General features: G+C 44.3%; 1 protein-coding gene across 5 annotated transcripts in view; it reads right to left on the bottom strand.

The window, feature by feature from the left end:
- Positions 1–5,625: 5,625 nt before the first annotated feature.
- The window catches only part of RNF19A (ring finger protein 19A, RBR E3 ubiquitin protein ligase), a 93,959-nt gene continuing 72,533 nt past the window's right edge, over positions 5,626–27,051 (bottom strand). For all 5 annotated transcript variants that reach the window (XM_053246518.1, XM_053246522.1, XM_053246519.1 and 2 more), the window contains 6 exons: positions 26,466–26,628; positions 24,516–24,630; positions 14,432–14,593; positions 12,835–13,048; positions 10,621–10,764; positions 5,626–7,809 (listed from right to left, as the gene is read on the bottom strand). In XM_053246518.1, the coding sequence (XP_053102493.1) occupies positions 7,119–7,809; positions 10,621–10,764; positions 12,835–13,048; positions 14,432–14,593; positions 24,516–24,630; positions 26,466–26,628 (1,489 nt within the window). In that variant the 3' untranslated portion in view covers positions 5,626–7,118. The remainder of the gene's footprint in view (positions 7,810–10,620; positions 10,765–12,834; positions 13,049–14,431; positions 14,594–24,515; positions 24,631–26,465; positions 26,629–27,051) is intronic.

The raw sequence follows: 27,051 nt of genomic DNA on the forward strand, positions 1-27,051 counted from the left end.
TTTGCTGGATATTGCACAAAGCTTCTGGGAGAAGCCTTCCTCAGTCCCACCTACTTCCAAGAAGGTAGAGAATTTATACAAAGTCAAGTCAGAAGGCTCTCTATTCCCGCTGAAACACCCCACCTTGAACTGGATTGTAGTGGAAGCGGCTCAGACCAAATCCAAAAACAAACTTCTATCAACCCCTATGGATAGGAAGGGGTGCAGACTGGACTCCTTGGGCAAATGTTTGTATTCTGGTGTATCCATGCAAATCAAGATAGCGAATTACCAGGCTTTCATGTCACGTTATAACCATTTAATTTGGGAAAAGCTATCGGAACCATCTGGTCTCGCTTCCAACTCCTAAGCAAGAGGCTATACGCTCTTTGCAGAAAGAGGGCTACAGATGGAGTAAACAACTCCTTCATACCTCTAAGCATTCCACTGATTGCACAACTAGATCACTTGTTGCATCTGTATCTCTACGCAGGCACGCCTGGCTACGGTCTTCAGGTTTGCACATGGAAGCAAGAACGCAAATTGAAGATCTGCCCTTTGATGGGGTAGCCTTATTTGGAACTCAGACTGACAAAACTATGGAGCGTGTACAGAAGCTGTGGAAGACTGCAAAATCCATGAGCTTCCCCTCATCGTTGTCTTCTCGATTCAGCAGACCTTTTCATTCGCAGAGGCTGTTCCAGCCGTGCCAGTCAACGACACACCTATGACTACTCCTTTCGTCAGCCCGGATACGGCCAGCTCAAGTCTCAGTACAGGAAATGCCAATGCCAGACCCCCAAGCAGGGTCAACATAAATATAAGTCCGCCCCTTCTCAGAAGAGGGCATGACTACCCCTTGATGGGTTCTCGATTAAGACCATATCTGAATCGATGGAAAGAAATTATGATGGACGCCAGGGTACTTCCCATTGTTCGTATAGGATACGCCATAATGTTTACAGAACGTCCTCCAGATTCCGGCAAGGCGACCTACTCCGCGACCGCTATCCTCAAGGAGGAAGTCAACAACCTTCTTCGAAAAGGAGCAATAGAACAGGTCCCTTCCCACCTGGAGGACGGCTTGTTCCCCTGCTACTTCACCATCCCAAAGAGAGACGATGGTCTAAGACCCATACTGGACTTACATCTTTTAAACACCTACGTGGAATACCAGTGTTTCAGGATGCTGACGGTCACGAACATTCTATCCCTCTTCTTGTGAGGGATGTGGTTTGTCTCAGTCAACCTAGAGGATGCATGCTAGCATATATCCATTCAGCTACAACACAAATATTACTTCCACTTTCAGGTGGGTGACGACACTTTTCAATTCAGAGCCATGCCTTTCGGACTCTCCTCAGCACTGAGAACTTTTACAAAATGCATGGTTGTCATTGTAGGTCATCTTCAAGAGAGGGGAGTGCAGATCTTCCCTATTTAGACGATTGGTTACTGTCAGCAAGGTCCCCAGAGTGTCTCCTAGGGGACCTTTGAATGACACTGCAGTTGCTAAAGGACTTAGGCCTACCCATCAATTACAAGAAGTCACAACTGCGACCTACGCGCAACATACTGTTCTTGGGGGTCATTGTTGACTCCATAGCAACGATAGTAAGGCTTCCAGAGGAGTGAATCCGGAACATACAGAACTTGGTGCAATGCATATGTGAAAGTACGGCACACACCTCTTGAGACATACAGCATATGTTGGGATTGATGGCTTCCACAACAGCAATCCTGCCCAACGCCAGGCTGCATATGCAACCATTACAGCGGTGGTACCTGGACATCTTCAATCCTCTCTGGGATCACAATTCCAAAATACTGCATGTACCAGCTCAGGTGTGAGGGTCCCTCAAGTGGTGGACTATGAACCAGAATCTCCTACAGTCCACTCCGTTCAGAAGGGTTCCTCCCCAGGTCCAAGTCACAACGGATGCGTCTGAAGAAGGGTGGGGAGCACATGTGCAGGACTTGCATTTAAATAGGCACTGGACAATGGGGGAAGCCCACCACCACATTAATTACCTAGAACTGTGGGCAGTATTCCTGGGGCTTCCTGAGGGGCTTCCTCCTGGAGGTTCAAGGCCGACATGTACAGATGATGACAGACAACACCACAATGAAAGCTTATATTAATCGCCAGTGGGGAACGGGATCCTATTCCCTCCTCCACCTGTTTCAACCTTTGGCATTGAGCCCTCAATCACAACATCGAAATCATGGCAGTGCACATAAAAGGTCTAGACAATTCAGTGGCAGACAGGCTAAGCCGGTCACGTGGCCTGTCACATGAATGGAAACTGGACACTGAGGTCCTGCACAATATATTTTGAGGATGGGGTCATACAGTAATAGACCTCTTTGCGAGCAAAAAAAAAAAAAAAAAATCACCAGTGCCTCACGTACTACTCAAGAGCAGGCATAGGGAGAGGATCGTCGGGCAATGCCTTTGAGACATGCTGGTTGGGGAAGATCCTGTACTTATTTCCTCCAATTCCCCTTCTTCCACGGCTCCTGCAAAAAGTAGAAGCCGAGGTGGTCAACTGCATCCTAGTGGCACCGTGGTGGCCTCGCCAGCCTTGGTTTCCCCAGCTTCTTTTCCTCTCCCGCAATCGCTTCATACGACTCCCTCGCTTACTGACGTTGCTGTCTCTGCAGGAGGGACGGGTCCTTCACACGGACATTATGCCTAACGGCGTGGAGGATCCAGCTACCTGGGCTCCTGAACTGAGGAAGGTGCTGGCGGCTTGTAGGATACCCTCTATGCTTGCATCCTACAAGGCGAAATGGACATGTTTTTCCAAGTTCATGGCATCCATCATGGACACTGACCCTAAAGAGGCTACGCTGCCTACAATTCTCTTACCTGCTGCAACTGAAGAAGTTGGGACTTTCAATGGCCTCGATTAGAGTCCACTTGGCAGCGATTTCTGCTTTCTGGGCCTGCTCTGATCTAGGGCCATCCTTGTTTGCCATAAGGCAAGTTAAATTGTTTTTGAAAGATTTAGCATATCTTCACCCCGACGCTCCCTCGGTGGCTCCTTCATGGGACACGCCGTGAGTCTTTAATGCCCTTATGGGGAAACCATTTGAACCCATGGTAACATGTGACCTGAGGCTGTTAACCCTCAAGACTATATTTTTAGTTGCCATCGCGTTGGCTAGGAGAGTCAGGGAGTCAAGAGCTTTGTGCTGTGACCCCCCAACCCCCATTCATGTTATTTCAAAATGATAAAGTTAGGTTAAGGGTGGGTATTTCATTCCTACCCAAAGTTGTTTCCTTTCCATAGGTCCCAGCCCATTTCTTTACCTGTATTCTTCCTGAATCCCTCCACACCGCTGGAACTTAACTGGCATGCTTTAGATGTCAGAAGGGCTTTAGCCGTTTACGTAGAACGTACAGCGTCCTTTAAGACCACAAAAGCCCTGTTTGTAACTTATGGGGCAACCCATAAGGGGCGGAGGGCTTCGACGCAATCAATTTCAGCATGGATCATGCAATCGATTAAGCTAGCATACCACGTGTCTGATGTCCTCCACCCCGGTTTCTTTGAAAGCACATTCTACTAGGGCAGTCTTCACCTCTACTGCCTTCAATAAGGGGCTTTCATTGGAGTCGATATGTCAGGCCACAACATGGGCCTCTCCTTCCTCTTTTATCAGGCACTATGCACTGGATGTTTGGGCGCGTCAGGATGCTGCCTTTGGGAAGTCTGTCTTACAGGCAATTTTTCAGTCATGTTGATGTATTCCACATGGTTATGTGATGCAATTTTATTAATACTTACCTGGTTTCATCGTTGCTTAGAAATAATATTTTTTTAAAAATGTGGAATAAGGTGTTCCATTATATTATTTCTCAAGGTTCTTCATTTGGTGTTTTTCCTTTGTCTTGGCTCTGCTCTCTCCACGCAGCTTGCTATGTGCTCATCTGCGTGATGGACAGACAGCACTTAGAAGAACTGCAGGTTGCTTACCTGTAACTGGAGTTCTTGTTGTGGTCATCTGTCCAGTCACACACCCGCCCAGCCTGCCCCACTGCAGAACCTTATTTGGAGGACTCTAGAACTGAGGAGAGGGGTGAGGAGCACGTGACTAAGGGGGAGGAGCCTAGCTACGTATCTGAGAGCAGACAGAAAGAAAGACCGGCATGTGAGTGTTCCGGAACTTTCTCCACGCAGGCGTGAAGCCCATCTGTGTGACTGGACAGATGACCACAAGAAGAATTCCAGTTACAAGTAAGCAACCTGCAGTTGTCAGTGACAAATTAGGGTACATAAGAACAGTCCTGCTGGATCAGGCACAAGACCCATCTAGTCCAGCATCCTGTTTCACACAGTGGCCCACCAGATGCCTCTGGGGAGCCAGCAGGCAAAAGGTATGTGCATGCCCTCTCTCCTGCTGTTGCTCCCCTGCACCTGGTATTGAGAGGCATCGTGCCTCTGAGTCTGGAGATGGCCCACAGCCACCAGACTAGTAGCCACTGATAGACCTGTCCTCCATGAATCTGTCTAACCCCCCTTTAAAGCCATTCAAGCTGGTGGCCCTCACCACATTCCATGGCAAAGAATTCCATAGATTAATCATACGTGGTGTGAAAAAGTACTTCCGCTTGTCGGTCCTAAATTTCTTGACGTTCAGTTCTGTGGGGTGATCTCTGGTTCTAGTGTTGTGAGGGAGAAAAATTTCTGTGTCCACCCTCTGCACTCCATGCATAATTTTATACACCTCAACCACATCTCCCCTTAGTCATCTCTTTTCCAAGGTAAAGAACCTCAGATACTGTAGCCTAGCCTCATAAGGAAGATGCTCCAGGACCCTGATCATTTTGGTTGCCCTCTTCTGCACCTTTTCTAGTTCTACAATATCCTTAAGATATGGTGACTAAAGCTGTACGCAGTACTCCAGATGTGGCTGCACCATAGATTTGTATAAGGGCATTATAATATTATTTTTATATTCAATCCCCTTCCTAATTATTCCTAGCATGGAATTAGCTTTTTTCACAGCTACTGCGCACTGAGATGACACTTTGAATGAGCTGTCCACCACGACCCCAAGATCTCTCTCCTGGTCAGTCACCGACAGCTCAGATCCCATCAGCGTATATGTGAAGTTGGCGTTTTTTACCATTTCAAACCACCCTTATGGATAAGGTCCGTTTGGCAGAAGGTAGTCACCTAATGGTGCAGTGGGGAAATGATTTGACTAGCAAGCCAGAGGCTGCCGGTTCAAATCCCCACTGGTATGTTTCCCAGACTATGGGAAATACCTATATCGGGCAGCAGAGATATAGGAAGATGTTGAACGGCATCATCTCATACTGTGTGGGAGATGGCAATGGTAAACCCCTCCTGTATTCTACCAAAGACAACCCCAGGGCTCTGTGGTCACCAGGAGTTGACTTTGACAGAAAGGCACACTTTACCTTTAGTGCAGAATATGGAAAGCTGAATCATCTTCCAATATTATGTGAGAATATGGGTACTACCTCTTTGAAACGATTGCTTGTTGATAAGATGGCTATGAAGGATTGCCATGGAAAAGAATTGAGCTCAGGACACTGCAGGATCAATTATCAACTGATTATTCCTTGAATGGTCAGTTGAGGCTGTTTGTTCAATGGGACGACAACCAAAATAGTATTCAGACATTTATTTCAGGTATGTAGTTTACACACATCATTGAGCAAATGAAAACAGCAAATATACAAATATTGTAACAAGCGTTACCAAATAACATACCTGGCACTAGTGTTATAAGCAGATTAAAGAAACTGGGGTGGGGTGGGGGGAGGGCATGGAAGAGGACTGCAGCCCATGGCAGCATTCTTCTCACAAAACCAAATGTTCAGTAGCACCATAATGGCAATACTTACAAGAAATACAAAACAAAAGATTGGAGGCTGTTATGCCAGGATTCCCCCCCGCCCGCCCCCTCTCAGCGAGGGACAGAGGGTACATGGACATCATTATGAATCGTGTAGCAAACATCTAACAGTGCAGGCGCCTGAGCTAGCTTCAGCTTGTGTTCAGCTGGATATCTTCCATAAGCAAGAAGAGTGGGACCCCCTCCCTCCCCCCGCCACCAGAAGCCAGCCATATTTGGAGTCCATATTTTGTATTTGTGCAAGCTCTGCACTGTGCTTTGTTTCTGTGCACATGACTTGCAAAGGGATGTCAGAAAAGTTAACCACTAAAAGCCTGAGTGAGTCTTTGGTAGGCTAATACTTCTGTATTATGAGATACCCATTAATCTACCACAGTCAGTTGATTTGCTGTAGTTTTCCTTTATATTCCAAAAAGGTGGCAAAGGAGGACATTCTGGAAAACTTGACAGTGAAATCAGCAACAGACCAGGCACTTAAAACCCCAGTCTTCTCCAAAGGCACCAAGAATTAAACAGCATAAACTGAAGTTCCTAGCGAAACTATCAGCTTCTCTACAATGATTACAAATTAAAATGATTTTACAAAAACTTTATACAGCATATCATAAACCTTAACTGCTGCTGTCAGTTGCAAATATAATTAAGTTACCCCCACTCTCTTGATAAGGAGACGTCACTTTGCTACCTATCATATATCAAGTACCAGTTTTTGTATTTAAAGTTATGCTAAATGCCATAACCTTGCTCAAAGACCTGCCTCGGCATAATTTAACACAGATTACATTCTGCTCCAGAGAAAACATTATCACTGAAACATATTTGGTATAGTTCTAGCAATTCTTTTAATATGTACGGTTCACCCCAGCATGATGTTAAGTTGCTGCTGTACACTTGAAATCCACTTACAAGATTCATGTAAAAACTCAGTAACAGCCACTTTAGCATTTAACATGAGCTAGCCTTTCCCTCCCAATATGAGTATACCAATACAGACCTCCAAGCAAAGTTATGGCAAGAATACAAAACATTAACATATTGTTTCATTGTAATGCACTTGTTAAAACCTTCATGTCACTTCACATAGCTCTGAAACCAAGTTCCAAGCAAAGCATTCTGCCTTAATAGAGACATATATAAAACGTAAATTGCATCAGAGCCTTGATTCTGCTGGCCACTTGAAAAGTTACCTGACCAGCTACAAGGGCTTTATAGTGGTAAATACATTTCTGCAGCACTTAACAGGTTTAAATCTCAGTCTGAATTGCAGTGTGTAACTCCACAGCATGCTGTGAATGGTTGTTGTTGGTTTCTTTCAGTGTTTCACCAGGACCCACATCTGCACCACTTGCAGTCCCATTATAAGCACATTCTTCAGCAATGTAACTCAGTTGTGGAACCTCTGAGTTTGGAGCAGCTGGGCCAAGCAAAGAATTGCCACTTTGGTGTGGAGAGTTTTCCAAACGGTCATTTTCGACCTCTGGGAGAATACTAACTGTAGTAAAGCGAGTGTGATAATCACTGGACCCATGGCTACATGAGGTTTTCAAACTCTCCATATCGGAGCAGCTAAACTCAGAAAAATGACTCGAGTGGGAGTCAGCTACAGATGGGATACTGTCACTGAGAGAGGGAGAGTCAAATTCACTGGAGTTTGTGCTTTGCTGCTCCAACAACTGAGCATCCATATCCTCTCTGGTCTCATTTATCTTCATGCTACTCTTTTTTCTTAGTTTACCTTTGCATTTTTTCCCTGCTGATGTATCTTTGGACCACTTGGTGGCACTAGATTTGTTTTCAGACAAGCAGGCCGAGGAACAACCAGCATTACTACGACCCGCAGCACTGCCATCATCGACGCTGCTGCTTCCACTGTGGTGTCTGAATTTCGTGGGCTTTGATTCAATGTCTACTTGCACCTCCATACTGTTGCCCTCTCTGGATGAGATGGGGAGCGGGGGGGGGGGGAGAGAAAGGACAAACTGTCATCTAAGAATGCAAAAGCACAGAGATTATAAAATGAGTGAGAGAGATATGTTGTTTTGATATACGTCAGAACAACAGACCAGCCCCAGTAGCCAATTTAACTATGCCAGCAAAAAAATATGCATTGTAAAATCATGGAGGCAGGTTCTTTACCATCAACTGGAGTATAGTTTCAGAAGTGTTGGTATACTATGTTAATGTACAATATAACCTGTATAAAAAGATTTTAGGAAGGATACAGGGCAACATTAATTCAATTTTAAAGGAGTCTGACCCCCTTTGACCTGCCACTGCAACCAAAGCATGGCAGCAGACATGGTTACCCAGGCCTTTACTATTTCAGTTATGGAACAATGTTACAGATGTGCCCAATTAATGTTTCTGAGATACTTTAAAAAAAGAAAAAAAGAAAAGTCTCCAACATACATTTTATCCTATGATTTCACATGCTGGATATTACAAACACCCACCCACCCCAAAGTGGGCAAGAGACTGAAGTCCTCCAACCTTCATGATACTGGCAGGAATCTGAGTTACCAGGCTTTTTGGCTCCCTAGTGTGACAGCTATCAGTTGCCATCATAACTGAGCATGCCCATAAGAAATATTTACCACATGAAAAGGTAAAATAGGATTAAGTTAACTTTACCATTTCAAAATCAGCTGCAGAAATAAAATGTACTACTGGGAACAGAGATTAAGAAACTCAGTAGAAAAATGTGCCTGTAGAATGTAGAATACACACAGTGCTGATTGACCTACACCATTATTTCCTTGGGTATGAATCTCTATGGACAAAATATGGATATAGCTGGCAACAATTCCTGTGTTCTCAGAAGTTGGGGCGGGAGAAATCACACACACTATAAATGCTGAAATTGATGCTGACCACAACAGCATTTTCGTGATGCAGCTATTACATCTGCCCATGTGAGTTCATACTCTGGGATTGGATGGGATTCTTCGGCGGGGGGGTGTGCATGATCAGATTTTTTTTTTTAAAGCCAGAACATGAATATTATTGTTTTACTGGACTGCTTGTCCATGAATACCAATGTAATAATCTCAGGCACACGAACAGTCTGGAGAAGAAAAGAAGCACTGCCTCCAGATTTCTGTGGGCAAGAGACTGTGACTGAGTCCCTGTTTTCCCCATCTTCTTTGTCTTGTCCACACCGATCTGTAAGAACACTTCTTTAAAGTAAAATGAGCCAGGATTCCTCAAAATTTCTTAGAATCAATGACACCAAGTGAAACTGTCATATACTGAGTCAGACCATTTGTCCATCTAGCTCAGTATTGTCTACACAGACTGGCAGCAGTTTCTCCAAGGTTGCAGGCAGGATTCTCTCTCAGCCCTATCTTGGAGATGCTGCCAGGGAGGGAACTTGGAACCAAGATGCTCTTCCCAGAGCGGCTCCATCCCCTGAGGGGAATATCTTACAGAGCTCACACATCAAGTCTCCCATTCATATGCAACCAGGATAGACCCTGCTTAGCTAAGGGGGTGTCATGCTTGCTACCACAAGACTAGCTCTCCTACTTAACTTAATGGTTAATGGTTAACTTCAACTGATTGGTTTATGTGTGGGGACCTCTGCTTTTACAACATGATTTTGTGCATTCAGTTCCTGATGTGATCCAGGTCTTCATTGTCGGTTTCATACACCTACTGAAGCAGAGTCTTGCCTTGGTATAATACGTTTTAGTCCTTAAAGTACCAAAGAATGTTTTGCTGTTTTTTTAATACAAAGACACACACGTGCTCCTATCCTAATGAAAGAGAGTCAAGGGAATTCCTTCTTGGTGTCTATATGCCACAGATGCACAAGCAAATATGCCAGAGACCCACCAGCTGGTTTTAAAACAGCCAGAAAACAAACATACATGCTTTTCTTAAGGCAGTTGGGGTGGAGGGAGGATAAGGGAAAACCACACCAGTGCTATTTTTAAACTTATTTTAAATTGTTCTTAAATGAAAAAGAAAGAAAAACACACCATTTTAAAACCAAGTCAGGACAAATAAAGAATACACACCAATTTGTTTTAACCAAATGGAAAGAAAAATAATTTTCCCCTCCCCTTGTTCTGAAGTTGGAAACGAAACAGCATGCTTCTTTTTAACCAAGCCACCCACACATGGAAAGAAAGAAAGGGGGGAGAAGATAAACACCAAAGCAATGGATTTTAAGCAGGAGTGAAAAACACAAAGGTTCACCTCCTTGAAGCGCTTCAGAGAGAGAGAGAGAGAGAGAGAGAGAGAGAGAGAGAGAGACAGGCGCGCTGGATAGCCCCCACCATTTCAAAAGGAACTGGCATATATATAGGGAACAGTGTGCATCTACTTCACCCATGGGTTCCACCAGTCTATTGCCTCAGCCAGCTTAAAGGCTGCCTTGACCCCCAACATCTTTACAAAGTTCTAAATGGAAAGAGAGGGCATTACTGGGCTACACCCACTCACCTCCCTGCTCTGTCAAGAATGTGGGGCTTTCAGACAAGCTTCAGCCCCTAGCATGGCTTCTTTATAACAAAGTAAAAGATCTTTGTACTCAAGAAAGAAAAGGAAAGTGTTTATTGGCAAGCCTGACCACAATCCTATCAACACAGACATATCAATGCAGAAGAATGCATTCATGTTGCCTTTAACAACAATTCTGGGGTGTGTGAAAACTACTAGATTCACATTAGTTAGACAAAATGTACTAAATGTATCTCTCCCCCCCCCACTGCCCCCCGCACATTTCCACCACTTCAGCCTTACCTGTCTAAGGGGATGTAGGAATTTAGAATGGATCCAGCCATTGCTTTGGTGCTGGCATTGTCACTAACTGTTCCTAAACTAACGGTGCCTGATTCACCACTCAGACTGCATCTCTCCTTCTGCACATCCGCTTGGACTTCCAACCTTGGGGAGAAATGCAGTACTAATTCAGTAAATTATATTTCCATTCTGATACCACTTAATGCTTTAAGTTTATCAACCACCTCGTTTCACTTGAAGTGACAGATTTCTGTGCATCTAACAGATTTCTTGAGATGAAAGACTCTGCTCTTGCTTCTTGCAAGAGAAACAGAATCAATCCTCATAGTAAACTAAAGAGATAACGGAAAACCTCGATATCTGTGGGGGTTCCGTTCCGCTCTACAACAGCGGATATGAAATCCGGCAATATCGGTTCATTGGGGTAATGGGAATTGGAGGGTTAGGTTGCTGGAGGCGGTGGGGGTACCTTTTAAAACTGCCCTGTGCAGCGGATATGGCTTTGGAGGCAGCCGCAGGGGCAAGTATGGCGGCGGAGGCAGCAGCATGGACTCCTCCCTCCCATCTGATCACATGGGCCGGTCTGCATCCCATTTCGGACCTCTCTGAGATGCAGACCGGCCCACACAATCAATCAGGAGGGAGGTTGGGAGGGTGAAGGAGTCCCCGCTGCTTCCTTGGCCACTTTCCCCACTCCTGCAGCCGACTCCAAAGCCATCCCCACTGTGCAGCAGCAGTTTTAAAAACGGTGCCGCCGCCACCACCCTGACCCATGGATATGCGAGTTCCATGGGGCATTTTTTCATATATTCCAAGGTTGGGTACATATTCTCCAACTGCGTATATGCGAAACCGCAAGTGTTGAATCCGCAGATAACAAGGTTTGCCTGTACCTCCCACCACAATAAAGTGCTTAATACTAAGAACACTGTTATGCTGTTCATTTCCCTCCCAGGTAAAATGATCTAGAGAGGACAAATAATCCCTATTATAACAATACTAGTAGGCAAAGCCTGTTGTTGACCAGGCAAAGTCATTTTGCATAGATTACACTGATAGGAAAGTTATAGAAATTAAATATACGTAACAGAATTTTTTAATTAATGTGCTTGTTTAAGAGAAGTAAAAACAGTTTCAAATTTGTGGGATTTCAAATTCAGACACCATTTTACTGAATAACGACCATTTGAATAAAATGGTTAACTTGAAACAGTAAATTTGAATCTGAGAAGACCTTCTGTTTCTCTTGGGCATGATGTCATTTTGGAATTATTGAGGGTTAAAAATCTGTTGTGAACAACAGTAAAAATATGATTATATTCAGAATTTCTTCTTTTAAAAAAGGAAAAAAATAAACCTTTCCCCAAGCGTATTCTAGTGTAAAAAGTAGTGCAATCAGCTAATTCTAGTAGCAGGATTGTGTGTGCATATTGGTATCTGTAGGTCATTGGGAAGTATGACCTTATAACAGGCATCCCCAAACTGCGGCCTTCCAGATGTTGCTGAACTACAACTCCCAGCATACCCAGCCACAAAAAATTGTGTCTAGGGATGCTGGGAGTTGTAGTTCAGCAACATCTGGAGGGCCGCAGTTTGGGGATGCCTGCCTTATAACATGCAAATTCTTCCAAATATATAATAGATAGGTTTAAAAAAAAAAAAACACTTTCCAGTCTGCTAAGATTCAAGGAAGATTTCCCCCTGAAAATTCCCCACAACCACTGAAGCTTAAGGTCACCAAAAGCAGACCAGAATTCAGAATTTATCATGCTACTTTGCACATTCTCACTATAGGACACAACAGTCAAGTACTGTAGCTTTCATGTAACACAAACATTATTACAAAAATAATACCCAGGCTTTTAACGGATACTGTTCTGATTGTTCTTAATGTTGTTTTAGACCATTGTTTTTAAAAATTTTAAATTGTTGTGTTTTAAATTTCTTGTTTTGTTTTTAACTAATGTTTTAATGTTGTTTTTATCTGTTGTAAACTGCCCAGAGACACAAGTTTTGGGCGGTATAAAAATATGTAAAACAAACAAACAAAAATATGTATGCAGACCCACTTATGACCAAAACAAACACATATGGCTCATCTCAGAATGTTAAGACAAGCAGCTTCAAAGATTTAAGTTTGTACCTTTAATGCTAATTGCAGCTCATGTATAAAGCCAGAAGCTAGGGCTCAGTACTGGAAGCAGATATTCTTACCTGTTAAAACAGTTGACCATTGTACTTCCTGATAGGCTCCCCGTTATGCTAGCTCCGGCCAGAGCCATGGTGCTGGCTGTTTCACTCAGGTTGTCTCGAATGGCACCTATTCTATCCATATGGCTGCCACTTGCACTCAGGCTTCCGGTCAATCCTCCAACACTTTCTTCCCCTATGCTAGGGTTATGACGTGCTTCTGCTACTGAAGTGGTATCTAGATTTGAAAAGGAATGGTACTTCAAAAATTAATAGGAATAAGATATTCTATCCACCTTCCTTTGATTTAAACGGCAACACTGCACTTTGAGAAACCACAGTAGTTGTTCCCTGTGCTAGCTTGCTGTAAGGTTTTCCATCTGTCCAAAGAATGGGGAGGGGGAATAGGCTGGTTGGTCCCAGGTTGACATAACTAGAATTGGTTATGGGACAAAGTTCTACTGACTCTCATGAAGGGCTGGAAAGATGAGACAGGTTCCTGATTTTACATACATACATAGTATCTTTATACTGCCTATGTACATCTCTAGGCAGTGTAAAAATTTAAAATATTTAAAAGTCACAAAATAAAATACATGACAACAAAAACAATAAAGTGATTATTAAAACAAGTTTTTAAAATTATTAAAATTAATTCTAACTAAAAGCCTGGCAGGAGAGTCTTGAGGTTCTTTCTGAAAACAAACAGAGAAGGAGATGCTCTTATTTCAGCAGGGAGCATATTCCAAAGCCCTGGGGCAGCCACAGAGAAAACCCAGTCCTGGGTTGCCACCAAACGAGCTGGTGGCAACTGTAACCAGACCTCTCCAGAAGATCGTAAAAGGAGGGAGGGTTCATGACAAAGGAGGCGCTTTCTCAAATAGCTTGGACCCAAGGGGTGTGTGCACGCGCACATGCGTATATGTATATGTATGTAGAGGAGCTGGCCTCTTCCCACTACAAATTTTTTGCCTCCCCTTGAAAAGAAAGAGGACAATTACTCAACTACATAACACAACAGGAGTTCTGTCTCTCACTATTAATTATGAGATTAATTTGGGACACCCCCAACCCCTCCAGAACTAGGCTATAAATAAAATATATCCTATCTGCTGCTCTAGAAAGCAACAACAGAATACCATCTAGTTTCACTTGATTGCATTCATTTTTAAAATTTCTACCCCACTTTTCTAAAGAAAGAGCTGCCAAAGGAACATAACATCTTACAACAAAGTGAGCAACAGTTATTGTAATAGGCATCGAGAAACTCAGTATAACTTGACTCCAGCAGGAAAACATTTAGAAAACTAAAGTCACTACACAGAGATCATTGCAAATATCTGCTAAAGACCATATGAATTGGTTTTCAGCAGAGGCTGCTGCTCCTCAATAGCTGCAATTGGTGCATAATGCAGCCATGTGACTTCTAGCAGGGAGAGGCATCCCTGGCCCAGACCTTGCATAGACTCTCAGGTGGCTTCTGTTTGCCAAGCAGTCAAGACTCATGTGTGCCCGTGTATGTGTGTGAGCAAGCAGTCTTACATTAAGGCTGTGGGTGTACTGAGCACTCCCTAAGTCAACAACTGAAAGTCCCAGTGACTATAAAAGGAACCTCCCTTACCTACTGCTGCATTGGTTCCACCAACTGTTATATCATTTTCATCATCAAATTCTATTCTGACACCCTTTCCATTGCCAGCAGATACACCACAACCTCCACTTCGGCAGAGGGAGATGGGAACCACTCCATACACGTAGGCCAACATAATAGGAATACCTATTCCTGCAAAGAAAATATAGGACACTGGGATCAGCACAGATACAGTCATGTAGCATTATCCCACTAGCAGTCATGGAATAAGAGGACAGGTTCACATGTGGAGGAGTAACTGGTTGAAGGACAGGAAACAGAGGGGAGGAATAAAAGGACAGTTTTCACAGTGGAGGGAACTAACAACTGGGATCAGTGCTCTTTAACTTGCTCATAAATGATCTAGAAGTTGAGGTAAGCAGCAAAGTGGCCAGATTTGTTTATGTATTTATACATACACTTGTACCCCGCTTTTTCTCTGAGGTGCTCAGAGCAGTGTATATGGTTATTTTTCTCTTCACAACAACCCTGTGAGGTAGGTTAGGCTGAGAGATACATGACTGGCCCAGAGTCATCCAGTGAATTTCATGGTTGAATGGGAATGAAATTGAATGGGAAACTCAGGTCTTCCTGGTCCTAGTCTAACACTCTAACCTTTACGCTATGCTGGCTCTCCAAAAGACAAGTGTCATTTGCAGATGACACTAAATTATTTAGAGTAGTGAAATCCAAAACAGATTGTGAAGAGCTCCAAAAGGATCAATCCAGGTGATTGGCAACTGAGCTTCAATGTAAGTAAGTGTAAAGTGATGCACTTTGAGGCAAAAACCACAACTTCACATATACTACACTGATGGGATCTGAGCTGTCAGTGACTGACCAGGAGAGAGATATCTTGGTGTTGTGGACAGATCTTGGGGTTGTATTGTTGAAAGTGTTGACTCAGTGTGTGGCAGTTGTGAAAAAAGGCAAATCACATGCTAGGGATCATTAGGAAGGGAAATGAAAAGAACAATGCTTGGTGTGGCCACATTCGGAGTACTGTGCACAGTTCTGGTCACCATATCTTAAGGAGGACACTGTAGAACTTGAAAAGGTGCAGAAGAGGGCAACCAAGAAGATCAGGGGCCCGGAGCACCTTCCTTATGAGGCAAGGCTACAGCATCTGGGGCTTATTTATTCATTCAATTCATGTACTGTCCTTCCTAAAGTGAATCAGGGTGGTTTATGTTAAAATCAAAAACATGTAACAAAACAATTAAAACCAGAAAACATTTAAAACAGATTAAAACTAAAGATAATTAAATCTGGCTATTTTTTTTTTTTTAATTGAAAACCCTTTTTTACCCAAGCTTTCTCAGGTTTTTAATTAAAAAATACTGTTAGTTTAATTTTATGGTCTTTAAATTATTGTATTGTTTTAACTTTATATGTGTTTTATGTTGAAATGTTTTAACTTTTATATGTGTTTTAATTGTTGTTGGCTGCCCAGAGACGTAAGTTTGGGCAGGGTATGAATTTGATAGATAGATAGATGTCAGGCTAAAAAGATGGGTCTTTAAGGCTCTCCTGAAGGCCTTCTTATATCTACAGGGAGCACGTTCCACAACCCTAAGGTGATAACTGAGAAGGTCCGACCCAAAGATGTACCCCTCCTGATGATCTTAATGAGTGGTGGGGACCTTGTAGAGAAAGGCGCTCCAGAAAAACAGGTTGCTTACCTGTAACAGGTGATCTGGAAGTGATCCGTTGAATCCATAAGGAAATGGGTTCTGCGCCTGTGCAGGCACCTTGCGGGTTGACTTAGTAGCTCCTCGCGACGCCCAACCGCCCTCATGCGCTTCCTGAGTCTGTTATATTGAGCGGTTGGGCGTCCTACTGTCAGTTCTGTGCAGACCACATTCTTTTCTCTTTTTTTCTTTTCATCCTTCTGCAGCAGGGACAGGTAGGGAGGGTCTTATGGATTCAACGGATCACTTCCAGATCACTTGTTACAGTTAAGCAACCTGTTTATCTGGACTGTGATCCATTGATTCCATAAGGAAATGGGTGATTAGCTAACTTCCGCACCATGCTGGAGGGTGCAGAAAGCAGATTCTACGATAGCACCCTTTTCAAGACACTCCTGCCATATTCTGCCTGTTGTGCCATGCGGAGGTCAATGGCATAATGCTTAATGAATGGCTGCTGCGTTGACCATGTAGCAGCCATGCAAATGTCTTCCATTTTAATCCCTGAAAGATGGGCAGCCGAAGTTGAGTATGCTCTTGTTGAATGTGCTCGTATAGTCTTTGGGGGGTGAAACCCCTTGTTGTTTGTACGCTAGCAGGATCAGTTCCACTAGCCAATGTGCTATGCGTTGTCTTGATACTGCGTGGCCTTTACATTTGCCCTTGCTTCTTTGTCTTTCTGATAGACTTAAGTCTCCTTTAAATAATATAGGAAGGCCCTACGCACATCTAAGGAATGTAGGGCTTTTTCCAGACTCATTTATGGTGTCTGAAAAAATGTTGGCAGTATTTCCTGATGAAGGTGAAACTCTGTCTTCAGCTTTGGCTGGAAATCCATGTCCAATCTCATCACCATCTTATGTGGGTAGAACTGGGTGTATGGTTTATCAACCCTTAAAGCAGTCATTTCTCCCACACGTTTAGCCGAAGTGATGGTGATTAAGAAGGCAAACTTGAGCGTGAGTATGTGGAGAGTTGACGAGTGTAGGGGCTCAAAGGGGGCCTCGGTGAGAGCTGAAAGCACCAACGAGAGGTTCCACTGGTCTCGTTAGTGGAGGATATAGGTTATTAAGCCCTTTCATGAACCGCTTACTCTCTGGATGTGTAAAAACCGACACTCCATCCCATCCTGGGAGCTTGGCTGATAGGGCAGCTAGGTGTACCTTGAGTGACACATTTGCCAATCCTTGCATCTTCAAGTTAGTCAAATAAAGTAACACTTGCCACACCATAGCACGGAGCGGTTTGAATTCACGGGTCTTAGCATAGGCCTTGAATCTCTTCCATTTGCAAAAATAACTGTGTCTAGTCAATGGTCATCTACTATTTATCAGTATCTTGTTCAGAATCCAAGTCTCCATGCCATTAAATGCAGAGTCTCTATGTCGGGATGAAGCATCCTTCCCCCTTCCTTGTGTAGGAGATCTGGAGCAGGAGGTAGCTTGTAGGAGTTCCCACTGTACAGTTGCAGCAGTGGTGCAAACCACGGTTAGCGTGGCCACCATGGGGCTAGAAGTATGCAGGACCCTCAGGATCTGGCCCAACACCCAACTAAGCAGTGGAAATGGTGGAAACAGGTATAGAAGCCCCATGCACCAATTGTATTGAAACACATCTTCCAGTGACTTTGCCCCGATGCCCGCTCGTGAGCAATCTTTCTGGCATTTCTTGTTGGCCACTGTGGCAAACATGTCGATTGCCAGGATGCCCCATTTGTTGAAGATGTGACTGATGCAATCTTCTTTGATTTCCCATTCGTGTCTGTGATCAAATCAATTGACTCGGCTGAGGGTATCGGCTAGGTGATTGTCGACACCCCTTATGTGTATTGCAATTGGGTAGATGACATGTGCTATGCAGCAATCCCACATTCTCATAGACAAGGCACATGGAGTGGGAGATACTGTGCCCCCATCTGTTGATGTACGCAATTGCTGTAGTGTTGTCTAGGTGAATCTGTGTCACTATTCCCTTGAGTTGGGGTTCGAAGGCCTTCAGCACTAAGAATGCAGCCAGTAGTTCCAGGTAGTTTATATGACGCTGACTCTGCATGTGTGACCATTGTCCCTGTATGCAATGTGGTCCACAATGTGCTCCTCACTCTATTAGGGAAGCATCTGACGTGACCCAACTCGTTGGGATCAAGGGTTTGGATGGAATTCCTTGCAAGAGGTTGTCTTTCAACATCCACCAACGCAGTGATTGCAACACCGTCCGGGGCAGTTTCAGGCATAAGCTCTGGCTGCCTACACTGGGCCTGAAAGTTCTTAGATACCACCTTTGTAGGGGGCACATGTGTAATCTCGTGTATCTGACAGTAGTGTTGCAGGTTGCCATCAATCCCAACAACCTATGAATGGTCCTTGCCGGCTTAACAGGGTTGCACTGGAACAACTGCGCCAGAGCACTGATCTGTCGATAGCGTTCCTCTGGTAAGAATGCCCTCTTCTTTTCCATGTCCAAAGATGCACCTATGAAAGTTATGTGCTTTCTGGGTTCCAGGCTGGATTTCTTCCAGTTGATGTTGATCCCCAAGTTCTGAAGAAGATGCACCATCTGCTGGATCTGTTTGAGAAGTAACTCTTTGTTTCTGCTTACCAAGAGATAAGATAAGAATAGATAAGATAAGAATAGACAACCAAGCCCTATGTTCATAAATACGACCACAGCCACCACTTTGGTAAATACTCTTGGCGCCGTCGATACACCAAAGGGCAAAACTGTATACTGGTAAATTGCCTCCCCTACTGTGAATCTGAGGTATTTCCGGTGATTCTCACATGAAAGTGAGATACCCACATGATACCCACATGAAAGTAAGCATCCTTGAGATCCAACGTTGCCGCCCACTCCTCCTGATCTAGGAAGGGGATTATTCTCTGCAACGTTGTCATTCTGAATTTCCGGGTTAAGACAAATTCGTTGATATCCCTCAAATCCATGATTGCTCAGATCCCACCATCCCGCTTGGGTATCTGGAAATAGCGGGAGTAGAATCCTGACAGTCTTCTCGCCCACTGTACAGGTACAATTGCCTCCTTTTCCAATAACACTTCTATCTCCTCCTGCAGTTCCGCTGTTGCTTTGGTGAATTTCAACCCTGAGAATGGGGGTAGAGTCTTGAACTCGATTGCATACCCTGTTGTTATTATCCTCAGTACCCAGCAGTCTGATGTTATATTGTGCCATGCTTGGGCATGGCTTGCCAGTTTGACGGTTGAGCTGGCAACTATAAGACCGATGGCATTGGCCTTGGCATTCGTTATTAAATTGGCAATTGCTGGTAAATGCAGTGGGCTGACATAGCAATCAAAAGGAATGCTTGGTATTGTCCTTATTAGAGCGATTGTTCTTGTTCTTGTCATTATTGGATCCTCTTGTCCTTTGGAAGGGCCTATTCTGTCTTCTAAAATCTCTCCTGTCCTGATATCTAAAAGATCTCTGGCAGGTATAATTTCAATTGCGAGAATTATATGTGGACAAATTAGAAGTAGATGTTGCTGCCATGAAGGTTTTTGCTGTAAATTTCGACTTCTTGAGAGTCTCCATTGTCGCGTCAGTGTCTTCATAGACGAGGCCTTTCTCGTCAAAAGCCAGGTTCTCAACTCGGTCCTTCATGTCGGGTTGGAATGCTGTTGACCTAAGTCAAGCATAGCAGTGCATGGTTACCATAGCAACCATTACCCTTGACTCTGCCTCTGCCTCTGCCAAGTGTTTGAAGGCACTGAGTTGTTGCCTTATTACTGACGTGGTTCTCTCATAAACCTCATTAAACTTGTCCTGCAGCTCATCTGGTGTCACAGAAGTAGAGTCTTGTAGCAGGGTGTCCCGAAGTAGGTGAATATAACGAGCCATACAGGCTGCATAATTGGCTATGCGAATGGCTAGGCTTGAGGTGGTGTAAAGCTTCCTGCCGGGGACGTCCATTTTCTTGCCCTCTGTCTGCTGGTGTTGTATGGTGCCGACGTCCTTTAGATGTTGTGGCACAATCCACTACCATGGAATATGGGACAGGGTGCCGGACAAGGCACACATTATCTCCTTCCTGAACCCTATAAAGATTATCTAAGCGTTTTGATGTTGGGTTTGAGGTCTGTAAAGTTCTCATGCTGTTTTCGCAGCCTTCGCTATTACTGGAATCAGGGGTAGGGCTACTGGATGCGATGTTTTGGCCTGCATCATCATATTGTATACCGGGTCCTGTATCTCAGTTTCTGGTTGGTTTAAATCCATTCCCAGAGCCTCTGCAATTTCCCTTATTAAAGTGTGGTATGCTTTTAACTCCTCTCGAAAGGTGGGGTGGAACATCAGAAGGTGGGTCCGAATGGTGACTTGTATGATCAGATGCAGAGTCATCAGACTCATAATATTCTAAATCTCGGTCTGGAGATGGAGGTGAACTCTGTGTTGGAGGAGGACTCAATTTTCGCTCCCACTTTCCACCCGGCTTCTCCTGAGTCACCTCTGGTGTTTGAGTCTGGCAGGACGTGGTGACTAGCAACCATGGTTTCGGCTGATGAGGAAGAGGTTGATGGCGGAGATCAGGCGGGGGTTGCTGGAGTGGCATAGCAGACTGATGGGGAGAAGGTTCTTGATAATTGATGGCATGTTGTAGTACTGGGTCTTGTGCGCATTTTGCAGATGCCTGCCGTGCCTTCCATTGTAGATACTCCCCATAATCCTCTGGGAGTGAATGTCTGAAGCCACACGAATGTGTTGGCTGCGTCGATGGTGGACATACTCCTTGGCCAGCAAGACATTGACAATCTCTTGGTGAAACTACAGCAAAAGCTGAAGGTGATGGGAGCAGATTTCCAAGAGTTCCTCTTGGTGAAATTGAAGGTGTCCTGGGTGGAAGAATAGGAGGAGGCTCCTCCTCTTGATCCTCCTGGTCTTCATCTAATCCAGCACTCAGGAATCCTTGAAAGGTGGAGACTGAGGGGGTACTCGACGCAGAGTCCAGTAATTCCTTAAGGGTAGAAGCTGCATCATGTTCTGTCGTATTTTCTTTGCCCTTGCCATTAAGTGACAGAGTAGAGGGTGACTGCTGAGGAGTACGCTCAGGAGACAGTGACTGATGCCTCCGGGCTGTCTGAACCTCTGTTGATCAGGCTGTTGACATTGAGACCGATTGTTCTCTCGCAACGGATGAGTCCACCGAGGCAGATCTCTTAGCAGTTTTCCCACTCGATGTCGAAGGGTTTCTAGACATGGAGGTTTCCGCGCTTTTTGACAGCTTGGGTTTCTTTGATCCCGCACCCGCTGTCGACGTTGATGAAGGACCAGATCTTTGCATGTCCATCTCCCAAATCGCTTCAGACCCCCAAACTGAGGATGGAGAGGGTGTCCTTTGAACTATTGTAGCTCAATGTCCATCAGAGCGATGTCACTTTCTATTAGTGTATTCACTTTCCTTCAAGGTGACCATCTTGGGCTTTTTAAACAGGTCGCTCACAGGCAAGGTTTTAGACTGAGTCTTTTCAGTTCCGTGCTGCTTCGATCTCGATGTCAACGCCGATGTCGATCCATCTCCTGCCGAGCCGCCTCCCGTCGATGGAGGGCTCGGGCGAGGCGTAGGGGGACGAAGCACTTTGCCATACAATGCTGCTCTCAGGCGCAAAGCTCTATTTGTTCTGGTCTGCTTAGAAAATGAGCAGCAAATCTTGCAGGTTGTCATGTTGTGCTCCTCTCCCAGGCACAATAGGCAAGCCTCGTGATAATCAGTGGATGGTAACTTAGCGCGGCACTTTACACAACGTTTAAAAGTCTTCTTGGCTTCCATTATGGGAAGATCTGTGAGCAGTCCGAGTCAGTATCCGAAGGACAGTCCAATCAGTTAACTAAATTAGTCCGTTAAGCGATCTCAATCTGTGAAACGTTCCGAAGGTCGAAAATATCAGGTAGATAAGCAAATCTGTCAACTAACCAAGTCTGATAACCACTTCTACTCCGTTTACAGTCCTAAGTTCTTAACTGATAACTCTGAAGTAATACAATGTGTCTGCTATCGAGGAGCCCAAACGAGGTCTGAACGCTACAGCGGTCAAACAGAAACTGACAGTAGGATGCCCAACCGCTCAATATAACAGACTCAGGAAGTGCGTGAGGGCGGTTGGGCATTGCGAGGAGCTACTAAGTTGGCCTGCGAGGTGCCTGCGCAGGCGCAGAACCCATTTCATTATAGAATCAATGGATCACAGTCCAGATCAGGAAGTTCTATCCCATCTTGCAGATTACGACCCCCAACTTTGAGCACCTCTGTCTTGCTTGAATTCAGCTTCAGTTTATTATCCCTCATCCAGCCCATTACTGCCTGTAGGCAGGTATTTAAGGGGCTAATGAATTCACTGATATTGATAAGGAGAAATAGATTTGGGTGTTGTCAGCATATTGATAACACCCAGCATCAAATCCCCTGATGACCTCACTCAGCGGTTTCATATAGATGGTAAAAAGCACTGGTGACAGAATGGAACCCTGTGGGACTCCATACAGTAGCTCCCACTTTGAGGAGCAACTGTCACCAAGTGCCAGCATCTGAATTCTACCGGAGACAAAGGAGCGGAATTACTGTAAAACAGTGCCTCCTATCCCCAAATCTCTCAGGCAATCCAGAAGAATACCATGGCCAATGGTATCAAAAGACGCTGAGAGAAGTACAAGCACAGCCATACTCCCTCTGTCAATTCCCTGGTGATAGTCATCTATCAGGCCAACCAAGGTTGTCTCAACCCCATAGCCCGCCCTAAAGCCAGTTTGGAACAGGTCTAGATAATCAGCTTCCTCTGCTTGGAGCTGGTCAGCCACCACCCCCTCAATCATCTTACCCAACCATGGGAGGTTGGAGATTGGCCTATAATTATCCATCACCAGAAGATGCAGAGCGGGCTTTTTAAGAAGAGGTCTAATCACCACCTCTTTCAAACAAGGTAGCATCCTGCCTTCCCTCAGTGAGATCTTAATGATATCAACTAGGCCAGTTCCAACAACCTCCCTGCAAGATGCAATCAGCCATGTTGGGCAAGGATTCAAAGACCAAATGGTAGGCCATACTGCTCCAAGAAGCGTGTCCACATCCTCAGGAGTCATGAACTAAAACTACCCAATCTGATCTTGCAAGAGAGATTGCTGGACACCTCCCTAACTGGCCCTGCAGAAATACTGGAGTTGAGATGAGTCCGAATAGGAGATATTTTATCTGAGATGCTGTTTCTGGAAACAGATTTGAAAGAGAAGAGGCTTGAGTTAAACCCCTAACAATCCAAAATAGCTCTGATGGACGAGAACTTGCAGTCACAATATGTGTAGAATAAAATCACTTACAGTAATTATGAAGTGGGTCTGAGAGGACGCTTTTTAGTTTGGAAAAGAGGTGACTACGGGGAGACATGGTAGGAGATGTATAAAATTATGCATGGAGTAGAGAGAGTGGTCAGAGAAATTTTTCTCCCTCTCTCACTACACTAGAACCAGGGGTTATCCCATGAAATTGAAGGCCTGGAAATTTAGGAAAAGCTGAAGTACTTTTTCACACAGCACATAATATATCTATTGAATTCTCTGCCATGGGGTGTGGTGATGGCCACTAGCTCAGATGGTTTTAAAGGGAGCTTAGACAAATTCATGGAGGACAGCTTTGTCAATGGCTACTAGTCTGGTGGCTATAGGCCACCTCCAGCCTCAGAGGCAAGATGCCTCAAAATTCCAGTTGCAAGGGAGCAAAAGCAGGAAAGAGGGAATGCCCTCACCTCTTGCCTCTGGGCTTCTCAGAGGCATCTGGTGGGCCACTATGTGAAACAGGATGCTGGCTTTGGGCCTGATCCAGCAGGGCTGTTCTTACGTTCTTAGTGCATCCACAACTTTAAAGAAATCATTGCATATTTGCCAACTATACTACTGGTATTTAACAGGTTATGATTTTTTTAAAAGCAGAAGAAATACACAGCTCCTATGCGCACACAGAGTGTATTTGCAATGCCTTCACCATTCATTTCAATGGATCAAGCAGGTCTTTGTGTATATGGCTTTGTATTTATGGACCTGGTTCTTCTACTGAGATTAATGGGAAGCATAAGCAAGGAGACTGTGTACACATCGATCTCCTGAACTAAGGCTGTGGCTTTTAGAAAGGGTCCTAAAATTACTTTTCAACAAAGAAATAATTTGGAGGGGCAGGAGGAGGAATTATGTTTCAGCTTCTTATACTGTTAAAACTATTCATATGTAAAGTTGATTTAATTGTTAGAAGCTGGCCTAGCAAAATCAGTTATAGGCACCCTTTGTGTCCTGCTTTTAGCAAATGTTTCTAATGGTTTTTAATCAGCAGGATAGCTTATTCAGAAAAAGATCTTCCCTGACTGATTCTTACAAGCCAGTATACTTACCTACAGTAACTGCAGCTACAACTGGTGAAACGATTACAGACAGGGTTACACCACCTGCAATGGCCAAGTTCCGCTTATGCTTGGAAATATCTTTGCCCTCATAGCGATTGTGAATCTTTAGGAGAAGAAAAAGGAGGACATTTCAGAGTATGTTGCACATCGGTTTTTGCCCCCACCCCCTCCTCTGCTGCTTCTTATATATCCTGTGCAATCACCCCACCAACTCTCACCTCCTGGGTCAGAACAATGATTTTCTTCTACAGAGTTTTTCCTGTAGACTAAAGTTCACTTCTTGTGTACTGTCAAGGGCGTGCTAATTCTGCCCCACCTCTCCCATTCTTGCCATTCTTTACCCAAATGTTGTCATAATTTAGATTGACAGGACACACTGTAGGCAACAAATGATTATTAACGAAGAACTTCAGCAAATGTGCCACGGAAACCTATGGCAGCAGATAAAGCTCTGCAAAACTAGTAATTTTCACGGGCAAGAAAGCAAGAAACTGCAACTGGTCACCGACAGTGGTACTGCTAAGAGCAGAATGGATGGTTAGTCAGTTTCTCTGCTTCGAAAGCTGAAGTAGATAAACAGAGTTAAAATGATGCAACATGGATAAGAGAGAGAATGGCACCAACAACAAAGGTTGGTTCTGCAAGAGGAAGATAAAATACTGTGGCAACACATGCTCAAAATTCTAACTTGAGCTTATTTTTAGAGATTTTTGCCCAGCTTTTCAGTGATAGTCTTGACATGGCTAACAAAACTAATCCCATACAACCAGACAATGGAGATATGGCAAAATTACTGGACTTCATGACTGACATTAGAGGAGAGTAAATGGGCTCCTCTTTATCACCTTTACAAGTAACATTTACACAAACAATAACAGGTTTGCCTGGGACAAAACATTTTATTAAATAACTTGAGCTCTGAACACTGTAACATAGGAAGCTGCCATATACCGAGTCAGACCACTGGTCCATCCAGCTCAGTACTGTCTACCCAGACTGGCAGCGGCTTCTCCAAGGTTGCAAGCAGGAGTGTCTCTCAGCCCTATCTTGGAGATACCAGGGAGGGAACTTGGAACCTTCTGCATGCAAGCATACAGATGTTCTTCCCAGAGTGGTCCCATCCCCTAAGGGTAATATCTTACAGTGTTCACATATGTAGTCTCCCATTCATATGCAACCAGGGTGGACCCTGCCTAGCAAGAGGGGCAAGCCCTTTGCTTGTCTCCTTTGCTAAACAGGCAGGGTCCACCCTACACTTCCTAATGTAGGCACCACAGTTAAATTTCTAGGTGCCGAGGATCCATGGAGCCCATGATCTGTCAAGCCCTGCAAAATATTACCACTTGCCTAAGCAGAACAATGTTATACATCAGCAGAAGCAATTCATAAAACCAAACCACAGTACCAGGACAACTCTAAATAGGAAAACAGCACCCCCCTCCTAAATAAGATGGCTGCCATCATCATCATTCAAAACAACAGTGATGAGCTAGCATGTCAAGTCATCCTGGGCTTGGACATCCTGTTTAATGCTACCAAACAGATTCCATGCTTTACTGCCACATGTTGTACCTTAGACCAGGGATTCTCAGCGTTGGGTACCCACATGTTATTGGACTTCAACTCCCATAATCCCCAACCAAAGGCCACTGGAGCTGGGGATTATGCAAGCTGAAGTCCAATATTGGCCACTGCATTCTTCGCCTTTCCTGGCTGCAGCAGATATTTTAGGGAAAGTTAACAAATTTACCATAGCGTAGGAGGTAAGAGGAAAGAAGAGAGGCAAGAACAGAGCTACAGAAAAACAAAAACACACCCTTACCAAATGTTAAATACAAAATATGCTAGTGTGTGAACAATCCCTTAATAAGTGTTCAATCTCCAAGTTCTGCCTAATGTAACACAGGACAATTTTTCAGCTACTCACAGCCACCTTACCTTACGCCCCACATATACAGGGATTCCAATAATCATAGCCGGAATAGCAATACCAGCTATTAAGGCAATTCCCACAGGTGCACCCACAAGTGTGCCCAGCTGCCACAGGATTTTCTTCTTCCGACTCCATGGCTTTTTCCCCCAGAACGTGCAACCTGATGGACTATAAGAAGAAAATTCCCATAAACAAGACCAACCAATGACTCAGACTGAACAGTTCTAAGTAACCACCAGACCTAATCAAATTCTCTAACAGAGACAGCAAACATGTGGCCATAAATAATCATTTACCAATTACATTTGGATTCGTAAATGTGCATCTTGACTGGGTTATCATAAAAGAACATTCTGGTTAATTTAAAATAATGAACCAGCAGTACAAAATACGTATCTAGAACATTTTCTTTTTGGATGCATCAGATCATGTTTTGTCATGTTTGGCTGAAACTAAAAATGAGAGCAGTTCTCCCCACAAACAACTCTGGGCTAAACAAACAGTTCTCAGCCTACACTATAAATGAGGCAAATGCAGTGGGGAGGAAAAATATTAGAGGTTTCTCAAATGTAACTGTGACAAGCATCTGAC

This window comes from Hemicordylus capensis, chromosome 4 (genome assembly GCF_027244095.1).
Source record: "Hemicordylus capensis ecotype Gifberg chromosome 4, rHemCap1.1.pri, whole genome shotgun sequence".
Taxonomy (NCBI): domain Eukaryota; kingdom Metazoa; phylum Chordata; class Lepidosauria; order Squamata; family Cordylidae; genus Hemicordylus; species Hemicordylus capensis.